Here is a 13,205-nt window from a genome sequence, read left to right on the forward strand (position 1 = left end):
CATACCACGTGAGCCTTCATCAACATTTCCAGCCGGGCGACAACCAGAAACGGCTGGATTTCTGTAACTGCATCTGATGTCGGACCCAGGAAAGCAGAAACTTTGTGAACAGGGTCATTTGGGCTGATGAGGCCCACTTCTGCCATAGCGCTCAAGTGAATCGACACAACGCGCATTATTGGAGCCAAACAAACCCACACTGGCTACGGGACTGCAAGCATCAGTACGAGTGGGGATTGAATGTATGGGCCGGGATTTATAACGGAACCATTATTGGGCCAATCTTTTTCACGGGACCCCTAAATGCCAACCGCTACTGTAGCGAAATTTTAGATGCCGTGTTCAGCTTTATTCATGACCTGCCTCTTGCTGAACAGACCCGCGTGTGGTTTCAGCACGATGGGGCTCCACCTCACAGCGCGCGGCGTGCAGTAAGGCTGCTCCGTCACATGTTCCGGGAGAAGTGGGCTGGCCGATTTGGTCCAGTGTGATGGCCCGCCAGGTCTCCTGACTTAACGCCGATGGACTTTTACCTCTGGGGTCGCATCAAAGACGAAGTATACAAAAGCGAAGATACATTTCGGAGAGCCCACCTGTGCATTGCAGCAGATGACGAACGCTTTTACGCTAATGATAACCTAATCAAAGTACACAGGAAGTGTGTTGAATGTGAAGAAATCCGTAGCATGTTGAAACAAACGAATTGAAAAAAGAAGAGAGCTGACAGGTGTTCGAGCATACAACTCTCTCTCTCACACACACATACACAGGTTCATGACAATAAGGTGGTGCAGAAAAACTACGAGACCGCTATCAGCGGTCACAGTGAAAACAGCCGCGTACGCACCCAAAAGCAAACAAACACACTGAGCAAAACACGAATAAAGGAAAAAGAGCGCGACCCTGAAACTGACGTGGGCAAAGCTGATACCTGGCAGCGGAACTCTTCTGTGGGTTGGGTTCGTAACCCTTTCCCCCTCGTATGGCGTGTCAATGTAAACTCCTTTCTTCGCGGCTTTGCGCTCAAACTTAGAGCCGTCAAAAAAGAGGCGGTGCCAAGGGCTCTCATTTCCACGATTTTCGGCGAATTTATTTCGGCAATTGCCATTGCATTACGAGTGGGGTTATGCGCTATACTGAGTAAAATGACGACGGGGAACCCATTTCCGCAAAGAATACGTTAGATTGCCTTGGGAAATTTCGGAGTTCAATTCAAGAAATTAACTTTCCGTCAATTGAAATGAAATAAAAATATTACAAATATGTGACAAAAGTTACTGGGAGAAAAAAATCCCTTCACCGCATGTCTCTCCAGGGCCTACGTTTTTTACTACGAATTTCTATCAGGGTTGGTGGACCACCCTGTATGAAGGCTACCATGAAGAATCTCACTTCAAAGGGGCATGCGACTTTTTCATTAGTGACCTTACAAATAAGTCATGACTCTCTTAGGCGCTCACGTTATGTTGTTGCATAAGGTAAAACCCCGAGAATAGGAAACACGTTTTTGAAGTCGTGTTTTAAGCGTCACACTACCTCTTGTGGATTCGTTTTTCTGCCTGTTTACTGGAATAGCAGCCTCGTTTGGAGAGGCCCTGTACCGCGTTTTCGAAAGCGCGTGCAGCTGCTTTCCTCCGGTAATTTCGAATGATTGCAACTGGACACACGCGTGCTGTGTCGTGCCAAAGGTGCATTGTGCGGTGTTTTTGTATTTTCTTTTTAAACAAATGTTACCGCTGCTCGCAATGTAACGAGGCTTTCTTTTTATTTTGACATCTCTTGTTCTCAACAGTATAAAGCTCAATATAAAGCAGCCTTTACCGGGCTCCCCAAAGTCTGTGCGACAGCAATAATGAAGGAAGTACTACGAAAGGAACTAACAAAGCAGAACAAACACATAACAATAAAAAAGATCTATGATGAAAAACCCGAGACTGGGGAAGAGACGAAAAACAGACGTTGAAATTGAGAGTTTGTGTGCGTCGTCTGTTTTTCGTCTTTTCCCCAGTCTCGGGTTTTTCATCATGGAGTTGTAAGAATTTTCAAAATGTTTCTTTGTCTCCTCAAAACAAAGCCAGGAAAACTGGCATCCCCGTGACTGTAGCGCGCCTTTGAAATGTAAAAGAAGGAGAAGAAAAAACAACAAAAAGGCACGACCTGATTGCAGGTGCGATTAAGTACCAAGAAGAAGTACCATCGTTGTGCCCAAACACGTCAGCTGTGAGCGTATCCTCCGATTCTGGCAGCAGCGTCATACGGTTCTGAGAATTGAGTACAGGATCTCTTCAAGCACAATTCCCCGCCACCACCTGACCATTTCCGTAACGGTACATCTGCACTGTAGTATTTCGGGCTCCACTATACTGATGCCAAACACTAACGTTAAACCTCACTGTGACAGTAACAACTGTCAGCACATTTATCCAAGCACAGCACGAAACCTTGTAAACAGTTTAATGCCGCGCAGCATCATTAGTACCAACTACCGACACCGTAGATAAACGCCGACGTCTCATGTGAACATGACGGAAAGTTCTTTTGAGGCTCACGTACATGTCTCCTAGTGACTTGAAGACACATGAGGCCATGTGGGTCCTCATGAGGTAAGGGCACGTGAGGATGAGGACACGTGAGGCCATGTGGGTCCTCATTAGGCGAATGTACGTGAGGCGCCGTGAGGACATGAGGGCCCTCATGAGGTGAGGGCAGTGTGAGGATGAGGACTCCTGAGGCCATGAGAGCCCTCATGAGGTGAGGACAAGTGAGGATGAGGACCCTCATGAGGTGAAGATACGTGAGGCCATGAGGGTCATGAATAGCCTCATGAGGTGAAGGCATGTGAGGATGAGGATGGTGAGGCCTTTCGGGATCCCGATGCCCTGAAGTGAGGTTCGTGACGGAAAAATTTGAAATGGAATGTGAGGGTGAGGGCGACTGAGGTTAAGTTACTGGTGAGGAAAATTTGGTGAGGGTGAGTGAGGCTGATAAAGTCCGTGCTTCGTGAGGTGAGGATGAGTGAGGCCGCAGGAAAATGCCCAGCTATGCTCACGGGGGCACAAAACTGGTAATGATCGAACGGTGAACAACAACGAAAAAGAGCACACGTTGGTCCTCATTTCCGGTCCAACTTGTCCGTCTTACGAAAAAGCACTCCGAGGCGTTGTCATGTCGAGCAAAGAGTCCCCACCACATTGATTACGGTGCTTGCGTTTCTCTTGCTGGAGGCCGCTGCGTCATACACGCTGAACCTGCAAGAAATATCGTTCCAGAAAACAGGATGGCAGGATACCTATGTAGAGTAGTGTAGAGACATATGACATATCGTCTGCATACAGCCGATTTCACCTAACGTTCTATCTCCCTGTCGTTGTGCAGATCGCCTGCAAATAGAGTACACCGGACAATGAGAATGCATGGCGCAGTCGAACATATTACTTCACAGTTGTATTAATTACACACCTGAAACGGCAAGAATCCTGAAGGCGAAGAGCGATTTGGCTTCACATCCAGGGAAGCGTCTTCACTCTGACATTTCAAACGAGACTGACTGGTCTGCTCGCGCTTCCACTTACGGACAGTTGCAATGTCAGACGGGTTGCAAGAACGACAGCATCAAGTGAGAGCAACAATACAAAGGCTCTAAAACGCTTTAGTCTTGCTGGAACGCTCGAAATTACACGAACTACACGCGGCGGCGAGGAACGTCCGTTAGACCAGCCAAAGCGAACACACCAAAAACGGCGCATGCGCGACACTGGTTGGTGGCATGGAGAACAAGCAAGGTCGCGCGAGCGCGGGCCAGCCTGCGTTGAAATGGGCATGGAGCCAACATCACCACCATCTCCACTCAATCCAGACGACGGTGGTAGAATCGTCCTAGCTCTTGTGATTGTGGTCGTTCCAGGATGTTTCTGGAAATGCTTCTGTTTTCATAAGAACCACTGAATGTTGTGTTTGAAGCAAAATTGCAAGTTGAGATTGCCCAAGGCTAAGGTATTAGTTAGTTATGACTGTCAACAGAGCGTCAGTGCAATCGGAAAGCGAGAGATCGATGGAATAAAAAAAAGTGCACTCACTGTGTTGCAGACCGTTTCTCTATCGTTTTTCTTTTTTTGTTATGATCAAAGAGAGCAGGGTTAAATGCTACACTTTTTCTTGACTGTGTGCGATCGTGTACATCGCAGGTTCCTAATGTGTCATGAAACTACTTAAAACCAGCTGATGGTGTGAGGGCATCACATCTTTCTGATGTGACATCAAGCGAGACGGTGTTCGCCTGATGCTGGCATCAAAGCATATCTGAGACACCTGATGCTAGCACTAAAAGCATGAAGAAATCTTGATGTGACACGAGAAGGTTCTGATGTGTCTTGATGTTAAATCTGGGAATCTTGATGTCACACGAGAAAGTTCTCATGCTTCTTGATGTCACATCAAAAAATCTTGATGTGACATCAAGAATCATCAAGAAACATCAGAATTTTCCGATGTTCATTTTCAATAGGGGTGCGTTGGCTAAAAATGCAGTGCTGAACAATGTTCACCAGCTGTACATGGGTGTTTCCCACCGCAGTTTTCAATAGGCATAGTAGCAACTCACATTCAGATCAAGGTGCTTTATTACTGTGAGCGTCGCTTGAGGTGCATCTTACAAGAAAGTGATATAGTTTCCTATAAAGTCTGGTTACAAAATAGGACGTCAGTGCACGTGCAGCCTGCAAGATATGCCAATGTTAACCCGCGACTCAACCGTGCAAAGAATGACCTCTAGGTTTTCTTGGCCTTCTTACTCGTCGACTTATTTTTAGTCTTCTTAGACTTATTGTTCTTCTTAGTCTTAGTCTTATTGTTCTTCTTAGTCTTAATCTTATTGTTCTTCTTAGTCTTAGTCTTCTTCTTGCGAGGATACTTGCTCTGGACCCCGCAAACACCGTTGTAACAAACCTGTAAAACGTTCGGTTATTTCACATTAAGCACTGTACCGTAGATGAGTGCAAAATGCAGAAATACACTGCTACCGAATGAGCTGATGCGAGCTCCGTCTAGGGTCAAACACAACACATAAAGCGCCCTGGCACTATAGCACTCCTGGCAACCCCTGGGGCTAGCAATCGTTGGCTTTTCGTTAATTATTTGTGGATACTATATACTTCCTTCATTCACGAAGCCGGAATATGTAAGTAGCGGTTCAATCAATCCAGGACAGATGGTGTTTCAGGGCGCCTCACATTTATGTTTACCGAAATGTAAATGTTACTCGACGATGTGCATTTCTGCACCGAGCATGAGCAGATGTGGAATGTTCCAAAACACTTGCGCAAACTGGCTTCCGCAAACCCAGTACTAAAGCCTCGTTATCACTGACGGACTGGTGTGCGCGGCATGGCAATCTGGTCCACGACGTAGCTTACGTAGAGCAGGTGTTCGACATGCCCTCATTGCCACGCATACATGTACATATGCAATTGTCGAGGAATGACAGCAGCAAACACCTCCACGTTGCTTTGACGCACGCGTATAGAAAAGACAACCGTGTATATGCCTGCTGCAGTGGTGCTAATGGCCCTTGTGTTCTGCCAACTGCTTTGCCATGCAGAAAAGTTGAACGTTTGCAACCTTTATTGCATGCGTGCGTGCGAGCTCTCCCTCAGCCCACTGCTAAGGGTAGGTGAAGGACACGTACTGGGGCAACACGTCTCCATGCCTGAAAACCTATATCAGTGAGGACCAGGCTAAACGTAGATTTCTGTAGCAACCTGAGGAACCATAAGTGGCATACAGTGCATGCGTGTAAATATAGGGAAACATCTCAAAGTGATACTATCGCGTCCTTCTTGCGGTTTCGCATTTTCAGAGCTGTGTTATTTAATTAAGCACGCCTGAAAACCGCAGGAACTGGCAGTATACCTTTTGTAACTACTTTGTTCATACAAGTTTTTACAAACTTTGAAAACTTCAACGAGTGCAATATTGTACGGACACCAGATGTGGATTGTGAAACTAACACAAGTCTTACAATTAAAATTGGAAATTTGACAGCAGGAACATGGGTAAATCTTTCGCGCGGATCACGTGCAAGACTTAAGCATGTTCCTGATGAATTTAGCTCGTGGTCCTAAGGGTCGGTCGTCGGTGCTCATACGCTAAAACGATCCGTGGACACCGTCTGAGCCAGAACGTGCAAGGCAAAGACCGTTTCCTTCATGCAACTGTGCTGAGTCTTGTTGTCTGAGTGTAAAAATGGGCAGTTCACACCCGGTTAATTACTCAGATGATTTAGTGAAGGCAGCAGCCGAGCACACAAAGACAAGAGAACGCAGCAGGAATGTACAACTACTTTTAGATTCTTGGTGCCTATTTTATGCGACAATAATGACGGCACACAAATTAACTTTGACGCAAGTGGCGAAAAACGAGTAGTTTTTCTTTGCTAGGCCTGCGGAGACGAGGTCCGCAACAATTCACCATCCCCACCAGCAATGAGGTAAAGGATTGCCCCTGGCGAAAAAGCTCCCCATTCATCATCTCAAAAACCTCAGTTGTCTTGCGACGTAAACCCCAATTATTATTAATATTATCATCTCAAAATAAAGGTGTTCTTGTTGTTGGATAAGAATGACTGAAACTCCTCATGCCCCCGATGGAACTCCCCATTCATTATCCCACAATAAAGTTGTTGTTCCCATTCACCATCTCGAAGTAAAGCTTCTTGTTTGAAGGTTAGGTAGAGGCGTCGTGCACCTTTGTTTACCAGCCTAATCGCAAATTCCACTGGTCGTTGTAGTGCAGAAGATCTTGCACTGGCTTGAGTGCATATGTTACACAGGTCGCTTGAGTGCAACATGCGTCGTATTTCATTGGTCCCCGTTGTGTTCACTCTTTGTTCGTTTCTACACTGTTAGAAAAATTTATACCTTTTGGGGTATAAACGGCTTGTCCCAGGGCGTATACCTTTTGAGGTATAAACGCTATACCTTCCTCAAGGTATACTATCGTTATACCTCCCTGAAGGTATATTATTTGCACCTCAGGGTATAAACATATATCTCCTAGAGGGTATATTTTGAATACCTTGTGGTATAATTGAAGAAAACGGTAATATTCGATTTGTTTCAGCGTCATATCCGAGTGGCGGCTTCCCAGCGCAGCTTTCCACAAATATTGAAAAAAAAAAGGACCAAAGGAAAGATAATAAAAAAGAAAATACCTGGAGACACTCGCGCACAAACTCACAAAGCATGGATGTGAATCGGAGAGGAAAGAAATTAAGTAACAATTAGCATTAAATTGGAAACCAAGAAGTAACACCAACAAATATTAGGAAAAATATTTCCAGGAGCTGTTGGCATTTGCTGGAGAACAGGTACATATACAACACACCGCGGCTACACATGGTAGAGACCATCCTTCGCCCGGGAAGCAACTTAAGAAGTGAGGGCGTGTAAATTTATTTATTTTGGGATCAAATAATTGGCTTCCAGATGTCTCTACCCAATGTAATTAGAATGCTACTGTATTACTGACTATGTTTTTAAATTAACTTATTGTTTAACTGAGATGATATAGTCGCCGTCACAAATTAATGTGATCCCAGATGTTGCGGGAGAAGAGGTATACAAAACGCTGAAGGTATAAACGTAATATAGAAGTACTTTTTTATACCCTCAGCTGCCGTGGAAGGTATAGAATCAGTGATCTATACCTTACACATGGTTTAAACAGGGTATAGACAGTGGTGATGAGGTATAAATGTCGTACTCCCGACCTTATTTATACCTTTTTTATACCTTTTATATACCTTTTCTTCTAACAGTGTACACTGAACCTACACTAGTACACTACTTTGATCGGAAGCATATCACCTCACTTCTGTCACAATCTTCTCCAAATAGCATTCTATTTCTGCATGCATTAGTGTTTACAGCTGCTCCCTCACAACTTCGATTATCACGCATGCGAACACACTACACCTTTTCATTTCATTCCGTTTATTTCTTCTGTAATCACCCTCTTGGACAGCTTTTTCGTGTTTCATCACTTCATATCACGTACCGATCAGAGCCACAATATAAGTGGCAAAGTTTTTCGTTCATCGTTACTTCATGTTGTTTTTTGTTTTTCGCGTGTTGACATTTGTAGTGCTGCACAACGCCGTTCTTTTTTAATCTTTCTTTGCTGCATTTGCGTCCGTGCGTCTCTAAACTTTGTCCTGTTCTTTATTTATCAGGCTACTTTGACTACATCTGTGTGAACGGCTCTGTGAGAGAATCATACAGGGCAGTTATTCTAGATACTCAACTCTGTAAAGGCCCATGACCCATTTACTGTAAAAAAAAAAGATGGTTTGCTCTTGCAAAAAGCACAGGGCGCAGCTTTTCCAAGAATCATTGTTCTGACCAATTATTTAACTTAACTTAATTTAACTTAACTCAACTAACCTAACTAACTTAAATTTGGCTTAATTTAACTTCTAATACAGATGGTAAAGATACATTAATACGGTACCGAAGACACGGGGGCATACAGGGTGCACTCAAAATCAATTATACTACGCGTGGTGCCGTATTTACCGCTAACTCAACTCAGGCGTGATTCGCACGGAAACATTTGAGTGGATGTTACGCCACTCCATCACTTTCCATTAAATACGTTTCCTGCAAGTGTTTTTTTTTTATTTCAAGAAATTACACTTTTTCTTGTGTCATCAATCCCCACTTAGGTACCACAGCACACTTGAAGACGCCTAAGAGACAGATCAGTCAAACCATTCAAACATTTTATTCAGACGTTGATTATTAAGAAAATATCAAGACGTCGGTACATTACAAAACTCAAGCTCGACCTTGTGTACTGAACGCACATTACAGTCGACAGTCTAAAGAATTATGCATCTTTGGATCGAATAAAATACCATTTGTAATATTCCACAAAAAGGATGGAAGGGAAAGCGTTAGCGTTGTCATAAAATCTACAACACTTATTGCTGTGCCTTTCCGTTCAACGCGTCAATCCGTGCAAATACGCCCAGATGACGAGTACCGCGCTACGCTTCATTCCTAGGGAATGAAGCGTAGTTACTCCCAATAGGGGATATGCAAAACTGCTATAACGTCAGACAACACTGGAAACCGAAACCTCGTCGGCCATCTTCGTTATGTCAAGCTATGTGTGTTTTTATGTATTAGCTGGCGACGAAGATGACAGAAGGGCAGTAGTTTCCAACACATAACCAGAATGTGTCAAAGAATGATTTGAGCCTGTTGCCGCAGCTGTCGCATGACACGTTTGAAGGCTTGTGTGCGTCGGCGGCGCCGTCATCTCACTCCAGCAGAGCAAGTCGTACAGTCTCGCTGTGGAGGCGTATAGATTGCCATTATTGGTGCTTACGAACACATATGATTCAAGGTACGTCAACTGTACTACCAGTTGTGTTTGCGAGAATCGTGTTCACAACAAGAAATATCAGGCAGTCAGCATCTAAAGTGGATTGAGCCGTTCTAGCCTGCGTATGCATTTTCCACTCTCAGTGCACATGCGGCTAGAAATACGCATGTTCTTGGTCCGTTTGTAGAACCGAAGCACATTGAAATACGAAGCACCTGATACCAGTTCTCGACGCAATGTTCTATAGCGTTAGCTTTTGGCTTACAGCGAAGAACTACTGAGCTGTACCTGAAACAAAGCATGAGTAAAAGTTACTTTCACCTTGGCTGAAATATTTGTCAGAATGATGCAAGGTGTGTACTTTGAGTGTTTCACTTACTTTTTTAAAGTTGCTATACATGTTGATTGCTTGTTTGCAGTCATAGTAGGATAACTGCTACTATACTGTCCAAATCTCGTTGATAACTGGAGCCAAAGTAAGCGGGAGCCAAAAGTGTGATATCCTTTGATCCTCTGTATCCTCCATTCGACACGTATTCGTATCGGCGCAATCTCTCTTGTCTGCAGCAACTCATCATTTGAAAATGTGCTATTTTTCAGATATGCGGGCAGGTTTAGCCTTGCGCCTTTCTTCTGCAGCAGGTCACCAATCATAAACCCGTTGTCGGTCATTACAACATCGGAATCTTCAAAATCAAGCCCCAGAAAGCCACTTCTTCACACGCATGCCCTGTCTGGGGTAGAGACGCAAGCAGTTCGGACACAACTGTCACTAACCCGGTTGGCTAGACTCGTATGAGGCCCTTGAGCGTGTTTGATGGCCTGCACGGTGAATATGTACTGGACTGGAGTTAAAGGCAAGTGAGTGAGAGGCAAGGTGCTCAATTTAGCATACATAAAATTGATCCATGATGCACATACTCTTGATACTGCTTATAGCGTGACGCAGAACCTGTGGGCAAGGTCAACCTCCAACCTAACAAGCCTCAGTCTCACCAAGGCCAAGAAAGGTTCGTTCTTCGTGCTGAGCGTTCTCTTGCGTTCCTTTCCAGGGTTCGCCGCGTTGTCATCATCAGCACGTAAGACAATACAGCCGTCTTCTCCGGGGTAAATGAATTCCATCAAGACCCTGAAATGTTCACCCTCCTCACACTCCTCGAATCTTTCAATGAAAGAGTTGGAGGTCTTTTTTCTTTCTTCTGCAAGCTGGTACAAAAGAGATTCATTCTGCACACTCTGAAGACAGCTGTTCTTTCAAAAGATCGCTCTCGTCACGCAGTTTCGAAATCTCATTGTCTTTCTCTTTGATGTCATCCACAAGACGTTCCACCTCCTCAACACTGGCGATGTCGCAACCAGGGTCTTCCACTTGTCTTGCACTTATCACTGCTGTTGGAGGAACTTTCATCGTGGTTGTTGGTAATGTCGAGGCACTCTGTAGACTCAGTTGATTCCTCTACGAGAGGTGTCTGATCTTGTGACGTGACGGTACATGGTGGTGGTGCACGCTAGTTTGGTGGCTTGCGAGTGCTGCGCTTCTTGTAGAATGCGAACACGGATAAAAAAGCGATGTATCTGAGGAGGTTATGGCCACTTGCCAAACCAAGCATCAAGTCATATGCGCGAAAATGTTTTCAGCACACTTTTCTGAATTATGCCGCTTTGCCTTTATCAATGCCCTTACATACTTCACCTCGCTTAATGGCAATAATCAATTTCTTGTAGTGTTGAGAGTAGAGATAGGGTGCAAGCAAGCTGGTACTTCATCATCATGTACAACAAAACCAAGAGGCACAGACAAAAAGGGGACAACACACGCACATATCTTCAGTATAAGTAATATGCGTTAGTTGGCCATAATAAATCTATTTGCTGTGTCTGAGCATCTTTGTGTGTGTCATTCCTCTTTGTGTCTGTGCCTCTCAGTTTTTCTACGTCACGATTGTTTTAGTGTTGGATCGTTTTGGAAAAGACACCTGTAACAATAGTGGTCATGACTTCATCTCAAGTGGTATCTCAGCAACGGTTATGCAGAATAACGAAGGACACTTTTTTTTAGCATCTGGTTTACAGCCTTCATGGAAATCTCACTATGCCAACTTTGAGCAAGGAAGAGCTCAGTCAATGATGATACGACTCGATACGTTGAGGAAACACAGAGTATTCATAGTGTGCACAAAATTACTTTAATATTTCGCTAATGGGATAAAAATGTGACGCTACGTACAAAACACAGCTCAAGAACTACCAACACCGTTTTGAGTCACAGTCTCGTGTTCTTGAATTACTCCGCCGCAGAGTTACTTTGAACGTGTCTGCATATCTTTCAGAAACAGCTCGTAACTTTCTCGACTAGCTCCCGTGGCCTAGTGGTTAGGATGATGGCTTTGCACGCCGAGACTAGGAGGCGACACGGGCGAATCCCGGCACCGGCTGTGCTGTCTGAGGTTTTCACTGGGTTTTCCGAAGACTTTCGGGATGAATCTTGGCACAGTTCTCCCAGGGGTTGGCCCAGGACGCATACTAACCCCTTTTGTGCCCCACACCTCTCCACCTGTCTAGATATGTACGCCGCTCATAGCCACAGTTGCTTCGCCCCGCTAACACGAAATTAAAAAAAAAAAGTTCTCGTGAAGCAGCTAAGCAGAATACGCACTTCATTGCGGAGCAGCTCCTAACCGTCATCAAGCAGGACTGTTCACGGGACCACAATTATTCGAACGGTGTTCATAACATTGCGGTACACACGTCGTTGCCATCGCTGTCTATCACTCCACGCTGTTTCGACAACGGAACGCCACAATGCGAGGACGTTTTCCATCAGAAGCAGCGATATCGCTCGTGCCGAAAGCTTGTTCATGCGTCATACGCTGTTTCTCTTGGCGTAACCAAGATAGCAGACGGAGTTACTGTCTGTTACTGTTACTGTCTGTTACTGCCCGCGAGATGGCGCCCAACATTTTGCATATCTCCTATTCCGCAGCCGCGCCCGATACACACAGTTCATACCTGGGTAGTAATGAATTACTTTTTCTGGTAATTTATAATGTAATTTAATTACATTTGGGCTGTAATTTTAATGACATTACTCATTACTTTTTACAAAACAATCGAATGTGTGTTCTGTGTTGGCACTTGGCAGAAAGAGAGTTGGCAACTGGCGAGTTAAAATAATTCCAACGCCCACTATGAACAGTGACGCACTGAATCAGCACGTGGATGGTCAGTTCCCTTCCACGAGCCAGTTGCCGTAGTTAGGGCACGAAAAAAGAAACGTTCTTCACGTCAACGGTTTGTGACCTTGGAGAATAATTGCTTGCGGGCCCCATCCTCCAGACAATCTTCCTGTTGCCGTGATACATTGTGTCATCTTCGTCTCTACAATGCGGAACGATACGTCATACGTGGCACACTAACCTGACATGTAGAAGAGACAAACAGAAGAGTGCAAGCCAACTGCTGTTACATTGTCAGCATCCATTTCCCCGGGTTTCGGGGAAGGCAAGTTTCGTCAACATCACTGTTTTTGTCGATTGTGCCTTCCACAAAACTCGGGAACATGTATGCCAATGATGGTAAAGTAATGACTTTGTAATGTCATTACTTTTTCGTAGTAATTGTAATGTTATTTCATTACATTTCATTGGAGAAATGAGTAATGTAATTTAATTCAATTCTAACAGGAGTAATGAGTAGTGTCATTTAATTACATTTTAGAAGTAATTTACCCAGGTATGACATAGTTATACCTGCAACAACCTGCTTCAATCCTCATCGCACTTCGGACGGGGCGCTTGCGCGGAAGCACCTCTCTCGCAGAC

General features: G+C 44.6%; 1 protein-coding gene across 1 annotated transcript in view; it reads right to left on the reverse strand.

Moving 5' to 3' along the window:
* Nucleotides 1-4,601: 4,601 nt before the first annotated feature.
* LOC135401688 (venom metalloproteinase antarease TserMP_A-like) overlaps nt 4,602-13,205 on the reverse strand; it is a 52,649-nt gene continuing 44,045 nt past the window's right edge. Inside the window, exon 15 of the mRNA XM_064634211.1 lies at nt 4,602-4,944. Within this exon, the coding sequence (XP_064490281.1) occupies nt 4,768-4,944 (177 nt within the window). The 3' untranslated portion in view covers nt 4,602-4,767. The remainder of the gene's footprint in view (nt 4,945-13,205) is intronic.

The sequence above is a fragment of the Ornithodoros turicata genome, chromosome 1, assembly GCF_037126465.1.
Source record: "Ornithodoros turicata isolate Travis chromosome 1, ASM3712646v1, whole genome shotgun sequence".
Taxonomy (NCBI): Eukaryota; Metazoa; Arthropoda; class Arachnida; order Ixodida; family Argasidae; genus Ornithodoros; species Ornithodoros turicata.